General features: G+C 37.3%; 1 protein-coding gene across 1 annotated transcript in view; it reads right to left on the bottom strand.

The window, feature by feature from the left end:
- LOC102138476 (ovostatin homolog 2-like) overlaps window positions 1–15,342 on the bottom strand; it is a 48,016-nt gene that overhangs the window by 763 nt on the left and 31,911 nt on the right. Inside the window, exons 21-34 of the mRNA XM_015430354.4 lie at window positions 14,333–14,451; window positions 13,574–13,625; window positions 12,695–12,778; window positions 11,792–11,965; window positions 10,957–11,038; window positions 10,176–10,332; window positions 8,077–8,151; window positions 6,767–6,932; window positions 5,788–5,999; window positions 4,568–4,777; window positions 3,877–3,998; window positions 2,376–2,466; window positions 1,935–2,003; window positions 558–660 (exon numbers count right to left, since the gene is read on the bottom strand). Of these exons, the coding sequence (XP_015285840.3) occupies window positions 558–660; window positions 1,935–2,003; window positions 2,376–2,466; window positions 3,877–3,998; window positions 4,568–4,777; window positions 5,788–5,999; window positions 6,767–6,932; window positions 8,077–8,151; window positions 10,176–10,332; window positions 10,957–11,038; window positions 11,792–11,965; window positions 12,695–12,778; window positions 13,574–13,625; window positions 14,333–14,451 (1,716 nt within the window). The remainder of the gene's footprint in view (window positions 1–557; window positions 661–1,934; window positions 2,004–2,375; window positions 2,467–3,876; window positions 3,999–4,567; window positions 4,778–5,787; window positions 6,000–6,766; window positions 6,933–8,076; window positions 8,152–10,175; window positions 10,333–10,956; window positions 11,039–11,791; window positions 11,966–12,694; window positions 12,779–13,573; window positions 13,626–14,332; window positions 14,452–15,342) is intronic.

Genomic DNA, 15,342 nt, shown 5'->3' with positions numbered 1-15,342 from the left:
ATTTAAGACACTTGATGAAATACATTCTATTAGTAAATGTCAGAGACAGAATTCAAATACTCGACAAACTTCACACAGCATTCAACAAAAACCAAATAGCACCAATTTTCCAGGGAACAGTTGTATGGTCTCTACGACATCTTAGTAATCGTTTTAGAAATGAATCTATCAAATTTTTAAAATAGCATTTCAGAATATTCCCCACTCCCCTTTTTAAGTCAAAGTCCTTAGAGGTAGCTTAGAACGGTCAGTCTTAGCATGAACAACAATGACAACAACAAAAAGACCTGGAAGCTTCATGTGGCTTGTATTTCAAGTTCAAGTGGAGCCCTGTCAGATTATATTGAAAGGATTCTGGTGTTGAAAAACTCTGGTAACTGGAAAATGGGTTCAGTCAGAAGATGCATCATGGAAGAAAGAAACCAGTATACAAAGTAATGCCATCTATTGCTTACTCTGTGAAGACAGAGGTTGATTTTGGGAAGTTTAGTAGCTCGGGAATGTTAGATATAAATACCATGTTCAATAGCCTTAGGGCATGGCTGTTGCTTGCCTACCTTTTTCATAATAATCGTAGACCATGACCGGGGCTGGCTGAATGTTGAACACAAGGTTGCTCTGCTCAACAGAAAAAGTGAAACTGTGGGTTGTACCAAAAACCTGTAATGATACAAATTATAATTACATTGTGGCAAGTCTGAGAAAAGATAATCACTGAGAAAATTATCCCCAGAAGTTTATGATCTATGTAATTAAATAGATCTAGGGTATGATTCACTTACATATTGGCAAAATAAGGAGTTGTTAACCTTAAATCATATAAAATTTTCAGTTCCTTTGCTTACATTGAGGTGAGAGGAATTTAGCTGGAAGTCTTAGAGGAATGTAGGCATTTATGTGAGTGGTAACGATACACATAGAAAAGACGTCTCTAAACTGCAAGCCACAGTTTGGCTTTTCCTGAGAAAAATAAAAATAGAACTATCCTATGATCCAGCAATCCCATTTCTGGGTATGCATCCAAAGAAAATGAGATTAATATCTTGAAGAGACAGCTGCAGTCCCATGCTCATTCTTTCATTATGATAGCCAACAGAAGGAATCAACCTAAATGTTCGAAACAGATGAATAGATAGTGAAACTGAAGCATATATATATATATATATATATATATATATATATATATATATATACACAAATTATTCAGCCTTAAATAAAAAGAATTTCTGCCATTTGCAACAACATTGAAAACTTGGAGGAAACTATATGGAGTGAAATAAACCAGAAACACACAGAAAACACTGCAGGATCTCACCTGTAAGTTAAATCTAAAGTTGAATTCATAGATGCAGAGAGTAGAATGGTAGTTATCAGGAATGGGAAAATGGGGAGATGCTGGTCAAAGGATAGAAAGCTTCAGCTGTGCAGAATGAATACATTCTACAAATCTCAGATACAGCAGTAGCCTACAGTTGACAATGCTATACTGTATATATAATATTCCCTAAGGGAGTAGATCTTAAGTACTTCATCATGAAAAAAGAAGAGGGATGTTTTACTCAGCTATTTCACATATAGTCACGCTAGATAACAATCAGCTCACTATATCAAAACATCACACCACACACCTTCAATACACAATTGTAAATTTAAAAATTATGGCAAACTTTGTGAGAGTTTAGTCAAATTATAAAATAATTACACATCTACTCTGTGACCAGACTGTGTTTGATAGGGAGAGGAAAGCTATCTAGCCACGTAGCCAGGGCATTTATGAAATAGCCTTAGAACTAGAAACTAGAACTGGTCATCCTTAATGTCACTTAGTTTTTTCCTTTTACAAATCCTATCATATCTATAAGAAGTGGAAGCATCCAATCGTCCTTGGAAGGAAAAAAGAAAACTTCAAAGAAAAAAATTATTGCTAAACTTACATTTTCCAAATAGAAAAGAACATGGCCGTTCTTGACTTCAGTCTTCATCACTTGGCCCTTGTTTTCAAGCTTTGAAGAAATTGTTAAGGAAGGATAGAGAATAGATATTAGAACAAATGGCAGCACCACTGCAGAACTGAATGTCCACGCTTTTCCGTGTCAGGTTCTGTTTTATGGAACATTCCTTGGTGCCATGATGTTTTCATAAGCACAGGTAGCAACTAAAGAAAAATATATGATGAACCATGGGAAATACTGACTGCTAATTTGTACGAATTAAATACACCAGCTCTCCAGTGTTAGCGTAAAAATATAAAGGTGAATGTGGAAGAAGAATTCTATAGTTTTGTTTTGCTAAACAACTGCTAAACAAGTATTTATTTTATCTTTATACTCTATGTAGCTGTCTTTGTGCTGACAGATTAGGCTTCTATTATTTACCTCTTCAATGGATGACATGGCTGGAGTAAATCCTGATAGCATTTTTACATCTGTAACCACAGTACTGGATTTATTGTGAATTCCAGTATATCTGAAAATTTTAAGAAAACACTAGTTTAGATATCAATTTTAAAAAGTGACATCTCAAAATGAGAGTGCCAGGTGGATAAATACTAATTGGCTAGAAGTCTGGAGGACAGGTAAAAGCTGAAGAGAAAATTTGAAGAAAGTCATTTTCAAGCATCTGTGAATAGGCATGATCAGAATGATAATGAAAGAAATGATACATAGCAACAGAAATTGGAGCAAATAATGAATTATCTGACACGAAATCTCCCCCAAATCCTGGTCTTAAGCTTACCTGCAGTCTCAAAGTTTGAACTGGTAAACAAAGCTTCTAAATCTATATTACATATGCTTAGGTTAATGTTGGATTTGCATAACACTTAGAGGACATCTTTGCTTACAAGGTGGTATATTAGCAGAATTATGGAGTAGACATGTATCCAAGAGATCTTCTAGCTCAGTTTCCTGCTTCTGGGTAAGACTATTGGGGTATGAAGTTAAGAGTTCCATAGTTCATCAGGGCATGGTTGCTCACGCCTGTAATCCCAGCACTTTTGGAGGCCAAGATGGGTGGATCACTTGAGGCTCAGAGTTCAAGACCAGCCTGGGCAACATGGCAAAACCCTGACTCTACTAAAAATAGAAAAATTAGCCAGATGTGGTGGTGCACACTGGTAATCCCAGCTACTCGGGAGGCTGAGCCGTAAGAATCCCTTGAACTCAGGAGGTGGAAGTTGCAGTGAGCTGAGATTTTGCCACTGTGCCACTGCACTGCAGCCTGGGTGACAAAGTGAGACTCTGTCTCAAAAAAAAAAAAAAAAAGGGTTCCCCAGGTCATTGAGTTCTTAGCCCTGGAGCTCAAGAGATTTTTATTTAGAAATTCTAAAGAATATCTGCCAAACTAATTTCACTCAATGCTTTCCACATATTAACTAAGGCTAACATCCTTTAGCATCTATAAATCATGCTTGAAATCAAGAGGATCATTTTGTTTTTCTATTCTGAAAGTAAAAATCTAAAATTTTACTCTTTACAGTTATAAAATAAACATTTGTGGGCTTGCTACTATATGATCATGCATGCTTGTCTTGAGAAAGAAATATAGAATCTCTGTTTTTCAAAACTAGGAGTACTTCCATACAACAGAATAGAAAGTGTCATTGGAGTATCAGTGCAGCGAAAGCTTTCAAATCACGCTCACATAGACTGCATGTTATACTTGCCTCATTTTAGCTCTGATGTAGCTGAAGATGTACTAAATTGTGGTGTCCGGACAGAGGGCTAAAAAGTGACTGTGCTGTAGAATTGTCACCACCAACATGAGAACTCATCATATTACCATGATTTATATTTTGTGATTTCACTACTGCTCAAACTTTTTAAATATTTTACCATCTTGCCCACATGGGAGTTACTATCAAGATATGACACTTACTTGAGGGTCACTGTGAGATCAAAAATAGTCTGGAAGATATCCGAAGAGTTCTTTACTATTTCCAAGGAAAGAGAAAATCCAGATGCCTTCTTAGGTAGGAGAACATTGTACTTAAGGGTGGCCTAGAAAGGATAGCAAATTATAAGAAAACTCATCCTGTATTAAGAATTATACAGGCTGACTACAGTCAGTAGTAATGTAATTTTACATTTTAAGATAACTAAGAGTATACTTCCATCATTTCTAACACAAAGGATAAATGCTTGAGGTGATGCATACCCCACTTGCCCTGATGTGATTCTTACACATTGTATGCCTGTATCATGTACCCCATAAATATTTACACCTACTATGCACCCACAAAAATTAAAAATAAAACATTTTTAAAAAGAAAGAACCTATTGCTTATTTCTATTATTAATGTAGTTTACATCTTTATCATCAGGGAATCGGGTTAAATTCTTTAGTTTTCAGAATAATGTAATTTAAGGAAGACAGAATACTTTCTAATAGCAATAATCCTTAAGAAACTTCGACAACTGAGTACCTTTTCATAAAATAACTTGCATTTTCGGCTATTGATAGTGTAAATACACAAAACGGTCAGATAACACTTCACGTAGAACTGAACAGACAGTCTGACTCTTTTACTGGCAAACACTCATCACCCTCTCAGACAGATTTCTGTTACCTGGATAAATGTACAGCCGTGTCCTTCCACATCTACTGTGTATTCTCCAGGTGCCTTTGTTAGTTCTGAACGTTGGACCAGTAGGCGGTTATCACTGTTAACCTGGAAAATCTCACTGGATCCTTCACGGCTAAAGGTAACGGTGTTTTGATCCTTAGAGAAGGTTAACTTCATGTAACGGGTTATGGCAAGAAGACAAACCGGAGTTTCCTGCACAGAACAGCACAAGCAACGATCCAAGCTCAGTTATGACACAATATTGGTCATCATTTGACCACGGACTTCATATCAATCCTTAGAAGTGTTCCTAAAACAGGTCAGCAAAACACCAAGAAGCAATATCCTGAATGGTAGGAAAATATACTTGCTTGTGCAAATTGTTTCCACTTAAATTAGTTTTCTTCAACAAATCTTAATTGTGTTTTTACTTTCTAAAAATTTTTCATAAAAGATAGTCTCTTTGGTTAAAAATGGTGTCAAAGCTTTTCTAAAAGTTAAGGCATTACATAAGTCAGCGGCCCCTGTGGCTGCCATGGATAATTCTTTTTTTTTTCTGCTCCTCTTCAAAGAAGGGAGGTCAGAATCAGGAAAAGATCTTCGGAAATGCATTCGTATATGGTTTGACTCAGAAACTAAGACCAAATACAAAGAGAAATGCAGATTTTTCTCGTGGAAATAAAACTGTTTTTTGTTTGTTTGTTTGTTTGTTTCTGCATTTTCAATTTGTTTGCAAGTAAGGAAAAACATGTCACTGTTTCTCATACCCCCCATTTCTCCTGTTTTCCTTCTTTTCATTTGCTTTTCCCAGTGTATAGCCCACAGAACTAGAGAGAAAACTTTCTTTTTGGTCCATATATAATTTGAACATAGTATCATCAGGTGTCTAATGTACCACCAAGAGTGGTGCTTATGACAAAAATATCCTTTAGACTTATTCTGTGTTTGGTGTGTGAATGAAGTTACAAATGGTGATAAGTTCCTGGAATAGGGGGCCTCATTTCATTCGCTTCTACTTAGAGGCTTCCTAGTAGAGTGCCTGATACACAATAACCGGCCAACAAATAATTGTTGAGGAAATAAAATAGGATTAATAATATCCACGATTCTTCTTCTCAGAAAGGATTTGTTGTGATATCTTTACTATTAATATCTCACTCGTCATAGAGTTACAGCTTCTGCACTAAACATACTGCTATTAATATCAGGCCTACATGAATTACCTGGGTAGAAGAAAAGCCTCCATGGGAATCCATCTGTTGGGCAAGCCACTGCACAATCTTGCTGGCATAGGTGAGGTCAGGAATTTTCCGGGAAACGACAGCCAACAGCACATAGCAAGTCTTCTCAGTCTCAGCAGAAGGTGCCCAGGGAATAAAGGATGGAAATTCTTCTGTCTTGGGTTTCCTTTCTCTTTCCCAGTAGATGACATTATCTGAGAAAAAGGAAGAATTTTCACATAGTCTGTATAAAAGTCATGGGTTACACATAAAGAAGGATGCAAATTCCATTCCCGACCTCTGTTTGTGCTGAATTGCTCCCCTCACATTTATATGTTGAAACCCCAACTCCGAGTACCTCAAAATGTGGCTGTATTTGGAGATAAGACTTTTAAAAGAAGTGACTAAGTTAAAATGAAGCTTACAGGCCACAGTCCAATCTGACTGGTGTCCTTATGAGAAGAAAAATTTTGGACACACAAAAGGGAGAGCAGGGCTGTGCACACACAAAAAATCTTGTGAAGATGAAGGGAGAATGTGGTCACCTGCAGGTGAAGAAACCACACTTCCAACACCTTGAACTTAGACTTCTAGCCTCCAGAAGCGTGAGAAAATAAACTTTTGTTGCTGAAGTCATCCAGTATGTGGTATTTGATGACAGCTATAGCAAATTGCTACAGCCTTAAATAGCAACTTTCTAAGTAGCAGGTGATTAAGCTTCCCCAGTAGTTATGATAGTCTATGGCTTGGTCACCAGGCTTGACTCCCCTCACATCACTCATTTGAGAGGAAGCTAGCATAAAGCAAAAGAGGAAAGTCTAGAATATGCAGTGTTCTTGAAAGGTATAAAGGCCACTGATAAATTCCATAAGAGAAATAGAAACACACTGGCGAAGAGGGAGCTCCTATGTGACTGCTTAGAACGCTTCCTCACTGTGCTCCAAGATCACCCCCACTAGCAACAATGAATAATAACGCTTACTTATTTTTGTGGCAGATTGATCCAGGGTCTGGAGTAAAGATTCCACGTTCTGCTCTTCTCCAGCTAAGGCAAAAGTGTAAGCTAGAATTGCATGATTGTAGCCATTAGTGACACCACTGTCCAATGCCTCTTCGAGGCAAAAGAGTGCGCTTCGTAGAGCAGGAAACTGTTGGTCAGGAAGTAGAATCATATATTGTAAACTGATAACCGAACATTCCATGAGCTTGCTGAACATTTAAACTAATCATTGTTTATAATATATATAATATATCCTCAAAGTATATTTTATATACAAATCCATTTATATATACACATATATTTTATCCTTCAAAAATATCATTAAAATAAATTCATAATATCATTATTAGTACCTAAGCAATAATTTTTTTTTTTTTGAGCTAGGGTCTCGCTCTGTTACCCAGTCTGGAGTGCAGTGGCATGATCTCAGCTCACTGCAACCTCCACCTCCCAGGTTCAAGCGATTCTCCTGCCTCCGTCCCCCAAGTAGCTGAGATCACAGGCATGCACCACCAAGCCCAGCTAATTTTTGTATTTTTAGTAGAGACAGGGTTTCACCATGTTGGCCAGGCTGGTCTTGAACTTCTGACCTCAGGTAATCCACCTGCCTCAGCCTCCCAAAGTGCTTGGATTATAGACATGAACCACCATGTCTGGCCCAATAAAATTTAGTAAGAAAATGGCAGTTTTTATATCTGATCAGTGATATTTTAGTTATGAATGTCTTCTATGTGGCAAAGCATCCAAATTTATCATAGGCCCAAGAGTTTTTTTTTTTTTTCTAACGCCTAAAATAGAGGCTTACATTTCTGAAGATAATTTTCAAGGTATACTAATGACCCTGACAATTCCTAGCATCTTAGTTCAGGAATAGATTTTGGAAATCTAACCTATGGATTGGGAGGTGGCGAGGGTGAGCCACACTGGAGTTGAAAATGTTTACTCACTGTTGAGAGAGAAACAGAATACTAGGCTATGGCTTTACTTAGAGCAGAGGTTCTCAAACTGAAATTCATGGCCGAACTTCAGGAGAGATGTGAATGCCTGCAATTGTGTGAATAAGTCGTTTTTGTGTGCATATGTGTATTCTCCCTAGAGAGAAACTCAATCCTGTTTTTCAAAGCTGTCTATGAATAAAAAACAGTTTGAACAGCATGAATTTAAAGGGTGGTAGTAAACTAAATGTTATCTCGGGGTTTCATCCAGTCTTAGAATCTCAAGTGACTCTGACTCTACAGTCTATTTAATGTGCATTCAGCTGACTGAAATCAGAAGATGATGGGGATCCATACAGTGAAATTGAGCCCGGCTTCAAAGAACATCCCAACAACATATGCAGTGAGTGAAATGTCCTCTTCATCTCCACCCTGAAAACAAAGGAACAATGAGTCATTCGGGACAGCAGAGCACAAAATAACAAGTATTCTTTTGAAGTAAAACTAGGTAGGTTAAAAATACTGGAACAAATACCATTATTCATAAAAACACCCAAACATGTGTAGTTTTTAAATTAGATGGTTAATAGTCATACTATCTGAGCAAGAATCATTCAGATTCTATGCAATAATTAAATTATAATTATTAAGTTGTTATTATTATAACAATTAATTTCATGTGTATTAAATAACATATATAATCGTATTTATGCAGCCTGGTGTTAAGCATACATTTTAAGGAATTCACAGGACTCTATTTGTCTCCACTCAGTATAAATCTGAAGAAAGTCAACAAAGAATTTCTAATGAGGTGAAGCAGAAAGTTGCTGTGAAGATTCCTGGAAAAGCACACTAGAAGGTCAGCAGAGTCAAGTCTCAGATTGTTACAGTGTAAAATGAGAAACTAATTTTAAATCATGTGGTTTGCAAACTAACTGTGCATAAAAGTCCCCTGGGGTACTTACATCAACCAGCATCTACACAGATACTCTGATTCAAAAAACTCGGAAATAAGACAGCGAAATGCATTTTAATGGGCGCTCTAGTGATTCTGATGGAAATGGCATTCAGAATGGCATTTGGGATCTACTGATCTTGTACAAGCTTTCCGTTTTATCTATTTAAGCAAAGGACAACCCCTCCCTTCTTCAGAAAAGAAATATTTCTGAGAAACCAAGTGTTTAAGACGCAAATAACAGCATATGGCAGGCAATAACATGAGGCACGAGGACTCACAGTACATGTAAATTACAGCGAGTGGTATCACCATTCCTCTGCAGTGTAAGCTTTTATTTTTCCCTTGCATTTTTATTTTCTCTCAACTCATAACACACCCACCCACTCACCCCCCCACACACAGATATTTAATTAATGAGAAAATACTGGGGAAGATCAGACAAACTGAAGCAGTAATCAGCAATGATTCGCCAGTAATGAATCCAATAAGAAGAAAGATGGGATGTGAAGAGGTTTTAGAAGAGAACGTGGGAAAGTTTTTGATTTTTCTACCGAGGAGCAAGAGTCTTCTCCATCAGGGCCCCCCTGTTGTAAGGAATAAGTTTGGAATAAATTAAAAATACCACAAAACAATTTGAATACAATTTGCATGCAAATTAAATATCATCGAGTGTCTGTTTTCATTCATATTTTGACATGGATTAGATATGCATTCTGTGTTTCAAGAACAGGAGTGATGATTAAGAGGAAGGATGCTGAAGAAAAGCTCAGCGTATTTCAGGGGCCATTGGAGCACGCTAAAATGCCATGATAGGAGATTTTGAGCATCCAGAGGGAAACATAGGACAGGAAAGGAGACAGAAGATGGGCTGGAGGTGGACAGCTATCTGCAAAGAAAGGAAGTTGGAAGGGAGGGATTTACCTAAATATGGACAGGAAAACGGTTGGATTCTGCCAAGGATATAATTCACCTCATTTGTACTTTGGCCCTGGGGCAAGCTTGGCCTTTGAATTTTTCCTTGAGAGGATCTTAGAAAAACTTGCTTCATTGAAACAATGTGAACTACTAGATGCTCTCCCCGGAACTTTCTTGCCATCCATGGACAGGAATAAACTTTCCTTCCTCATATACTCACAGCCCCCTCCCTTTATACATTGACTGTCTCCAAATTTATGAAAGTTTCTTTTCTAGGTTCCCTTTCTCTCTCCTCCCTTCTATTGCTAGTTTACTTTCTGAAGAGGACTGAGACCCGGGAAGGACTAGAGGCTGAGTAAGGCAGACAAGAGACTCAGAAGGAGTCACATCCAGGCTGTGGTTAAACATGCACGCAGCTGGAATGGTGCTGCTGACCAACCCACCACAGGCCCAGGACTGCAGTGGCTCAGAAGGCTTCATATTCACAGGAAGAATATTCATATTCCAGATCAGGAAAGCCAGAGGCAGGGCAAGGCAGGCAACGCCCAGGAGCAAGGAAAGCCTGGTGCTGCTCCTCTCTCACCTCCCAGGCATGGTTGAAAAGCTGGCCATCATTCTTAAAGCAGCCGTTTGTTTTCTGCTGGCTTGAAAGCCAGATTAAGGTCTGTTTTTGAACATTTTCATCAATGAATACATAATTTTTCATTCTCTCCAATGTCTGATAAGTAAGAGCACTGAGCCTGTAGTACAAATCACCAAAGCAAAAGTTAGATAAAGAGGAAATGGCGATGTTAGCAATTCCACATGTTCATCACCATCGTTCTCTTTGGGTAAGGGATGCATTCAACTCATCTGCTGTAAACCATCTTTATTGATAGTGGCTCTTTCCTTTGGGTCAGGAAAATATTATGACTAGCAATAAGTGGAAATTAGAGTAGGTGATTTTCAGCATGTTTGCACCCAAAGGTCTTGCTGTAAGCCCATTAGATTACCTATACATGGAGGGAGAACTGATGTAATTAGGCATTTTGGGTTCTTCTAATTTCACTTTCCTGAATCTACAGGGGACTCTGAGAAACATAGAGTAAGACACGCCCTCTTCGGTGGAGTTAGCCAGCTGTGCCTGTGTACGGGCTGTCATGAGAGGATCAGACTGCTGAGTAAATCATCACGAGACTGAAGGTATATTGTTGTATTAGAATCGGAATCACTAAATCTTTAGTTTTATCTATTTCTCCTCCGTAAATTGACTTTGAAACCCACTTTGCTTCTAAATCCCCACTGAACTCTATCCTCCTTCACCTCCTTACAAGCCCTCCTCAGGTAATTTCTATATTATATAAAATAAAATTTTTATGTCTCACCATATGCTTCCTTTCTGATTCTGCTGCCAAAACACACTATATGAACCGTCAGAGTTCTTGAAAGATAACTGCCTTTGATAACCTAAAATAGAACATTGTAGGAAATTATTTTTTAACCTAAGAAAGTCAGAAGAGAAAGAATAGTGCAGTGCAAGCCCGAAGTTTTGGTGTTAGACAGACATAAATCACTAGGATGATCATTTCCATTTGAACTTCTAAAATTCAGTTTCTGTATTCACAAGGGAGAAAACATAACTCTTACTTTATAGGATTTTGATGACAAGCTACTACAGATGGATATGTCTGGCTCAGTAATTGCCTCATCATTGGTACCTACTAATTATTCAGTATATTTCCCCTAAGGTCCTTTTAATTCAGTGTTATCTTTCTGAGAAGAAAAACTAAAGAAGATTATTTTATGCTCTTGGACTTTTCCTTAGCCTCACATTTTACAACATTGGCCCTCTTTCTGTATACAAAACCAATCACTTCATTGCAACAGACCACAGCTGAGCACACAAATACAGACACTGATAGATGAACCACTGACAACAACTCTTAACAAAAACAACAGCAATCACAACAACAAACAAGGTAGCTTGCAAAATACCAGGCATTAAAAAAAATTAAGTGCATAGCTTAAAACTCTGCAGCTGCAAATGATGACCACACAGATTTTGAAGTCAAACAGAAAACAGAGCTAGGACTGAGAGTTCCCAGGTTCAGGTTCACTTTTCTTGCACCAGACTACTGCAAAAAAACAGCTTATGACATCTTTGTATGAGTAACAATTGATTTCAACAATTATGGGCAGAAATTACTTAAATCTTCTCACCGTTAGACAAGAGAAAGAAAGCCTTAGATTGAACTTCCTCTGTCAGTTGCTCAGTAGATTTCAGGTAGTCAAGAACGTAAGTATCAGATGCCAGCAGGGCAGCATTCTGCTCTCCACTTCCATAGGGCGTTTGCAGAACAACCAGATTCTGCATGGCAAGTCCTAGAATATCCCCTAAAAACAGGAAAAGTAGAAAGCTGTATTGTTTATAGTTGCCATCTCAGCATTAATAACTATAGACAAAAGAGGCCTAGTGGAATAGGTAACATTTAAAATTGAGTCTAAATGGTGGAAACAAAGAAAGTTTTATGAAGCAATTTGAAAGAGGAGATAGCCCTGAAGGGTGAAGTTAAAGTGCTATGGAAAATATTTCTGAAAATCTCATTACCAGAGAGAGGAGAAAGTTAGGAGAATATGTTTGCTCATTTGCTAGTTTTTTTTTTCTTTTTAAAATAAACCAATCCTATGAATTACAAAGTATAATCCATCCCTTCCAAGAGATGTTCATGTTAATAACAGACAAAGAAATTTGCCTTTTGTAGCAACAACAAAAAATTCTCCTTGTACTGAGAAAACTCCCAACATCATTAACAGGCAAAGTTAATTCTGATTCTCCAAGAGGTGAATTTCATATTTCAGATTAATGATTATAAAGAACCTCTTGCTTTCTGAACGCTAGTTACCATCTACAGAAGCTAGGGTTTCCTGAGAATATAGGTCTGGAAACGGTACTGTAATCCCTTCAGATCCTGTCAGGAAACATAGAGGGTGATCTGAACAATAATTCCCTCCAATTGATAGCTTAGGAAAATCTCTCTATTCTGTTATTTTAAGGATTTTTTTTAAGACCACCTCAACCAAGATTTTCAAATCATTGTGAAACAAAACATTTAATCAACTCACCCACAACTGTGAAAAAGCCTCTGGCTGAACCTTCTACTACATCGTTTGGCAAGTCCAAAACTCCCTGCTTGGAGGCTCTGGCACCTGGAATGAAAATATTGATTTAAAAAAATGTGATGGCTTCTTTATATCAGCAGATTTGGGGGACACACGTATTGGAAGTAAGATTCCATTACTTATTTTTATTTTACAAGTTGTTTATTAGAGGAGATGAAATTGGAGTTCTGACCTAGTTTAGGATAACAGCACATTCAGAAAATGGCATATAAATCTGTGCATTAGATCGTGGCCCCCATTCTTCACTGGTTTAGTCCCTGAACTATTTATGTATGAAAAAAAAAATGTAAAAACTACACTGACTGTAACACATAAAACAACACACGCAAAAGGTAAAGCTTGAAGGCTCTGATGAGTGAGTATAATCAGATCAGCATCAACCGGGTAAAATAATACTCCTCATGGCCATAAAACCAGAGACTGAGGGGCAGGGGCAGTAACATATCTACGGGTTATTTTATCCTAAGAGTACAAAAGCAAAGATTATATTATGTGCTATTGGGCCTCAATCCTGATGTCCCATTGTCCAATATTGTGTGCCAACCATATCATAAGAGGAGCTAAGAATACACATGATGAAAAAAAAAAAATAGGTTGGGGCAGACTAATGTCAAAAAGTGAAGTAAAAACCACCTTCTGAAGATGCTTCTCGATGGCTAAAATTATATCATCAAGATAAAGCATGAAACACGAGAATCCTCCATGAGATATTTAAAGTGAAATCACAGGGCACATGGACTCATGTGGAAGGAGAGGACATCAACTGATTCTTCTGGTGAATTTTATTTAGGACTAATTTGACTTCCTAAAAGATCCTCTTACCTTCTGTACAGATAAGGAAACTCTGGGTCCTTTCCTTTTCAATACCTTCAGGCTGTCAAAGAGTAACACAAACAAGCACGGAAGAATGAGTTTAAGTCCTCTGTCCATGATGGAAAAGTGATTAAGCACCAGCTCACTTAAGCATGGCTGGTGCAAGTTTATCCCTGAGAGAAGATCCAACTCATGGTCCCCTTCTGTTCATATCTGGAAGGCATGGGACGTCACCAGCACCCATTTTAGCTTCTGCGTTCTGTAGCTTAGACAGGCATAACCTTGATGTCATTGTGGGACACTCTCAGCTCCTCTGATCCTATATAGCATCTCCAGTAAACAACTAAAAGTGCTTTGTGGAGCAGGGATGTGCCGAGAGGCAAATCAAGAGTGTTCCTCTGACAAGTGCTGATTCTTGTTGAGGATGACGGGAACTGCACGGGAGTGTAAGACAAGTAGATTTGTCTCTTGAATATGAGAATCGGAAAAACAGAAGGAAGAGAAATAGGTGTACAGGAAACATCTTGACTCAGAAACAAACAAAAAATTGTCAAGTCTGTTTCAAGTGTTAAGCTTTACTATCCTGGGTGAGGTATTAATTAAAGAAAGGATGAACTTTATGCTGTTTTAATTCATTTAAAATGGCATGTCTTGTGTCAAAAGTAAATGTTGTCAACTAAGTCTCTTCAAGGAGAATGTCTTTTAAGACAGAGCCTCTTAGATGTCTGTTTCTTTTCAGGAAAAGCTTGAGAGTTTGCATATCCATACCTCTACCAAGAAGCTTTTGACCACAGTGTCTTTCCAGTTCAGCTTTTGCTGCTCCATTCCTTTATTTGGACAAGCACTGCTTTGTTTGGACTCAGCAACTACAGTGATATTCACTTTACCTGGAAGACATTCCAAAATATAAATTAAATTAATCATTGGTCCCTTCTATAATGAGAAATGACTAGAGTCTGTGAACCATGTCTTGAATTGGATGAACCAAATTCTATCGTTAATTTGATGCTTAGAACAAAATAACTTGTTTCTTCTCCTTCCTCGATACTATGTGGTATCTTCCATTTCACCTGTTCCTTGATTTTCATGATTCCTTATATTAAGTAAATGATAAATTTACTTAATTAAAGCTTAAGAAATTTTAGGAAAAGTAACATTCTACAAAGTCATCTGAGTCAATTCCTTGATATTGATTGTTTATAAAGATTACTTATGACAATATAGGCAAATAATGTCAGCTGATTAGGGCTCCTAACTTTTCCCAAGATCAAACAAACAAAAATAGTAAAATATTATGTAGTAGACAGGCACTGGGATTAAAATACTGTCCTAGCAAGGAATTCATTGTCTTTAAACTTCCTGATTTCACATTTCATAATTAGAGCTGATCTCCAGTTTCCTTGCTTGTAAAAATTAGAGGATTGAAAATAATCATTCTTTAGAGTTATTATTATTTACATGACTATACATCAATATATACAACCAAAATATTGTTCTTATTTTTTGGTGTGTTTGATTTGTTTCTCTGTCTCAGAAAGCTTGTTATTTTACTCTTAACACTGTGTCTTCAACTTAATGTCATAAAACTATACAAGTTGGTACAGAATTCTCTCTCAATTGCCAAGGTAGGATTTTGAAGATCTTGTGCGGTAGAAATATTGAGAAACTTCAAATCTAATAGAAAAATAGTCTGAGAACAGCATCACAACTGAACTAAAATAATCTCATCGATGTATTATTTGCTGTTAAAATAATACAACGAATATAGGACATTAAAT

Source organism: Macaca fascicularis, chromosome 11 (genome assembly GCF_037993035.2).
Source record: "Macaca fascicularis isolate 582-1 chromosome 11, T2T-MFA8v1.1".
Lineage (NCBI taxonomy): Eukaryota > Metazoa > Chordata > Mammalia > Primates > Cercopithecidae > Macaca > Macaca fascicularis.
This window is presented reverse-complemented; position numbering and strand designations above follow the sequence as displayed.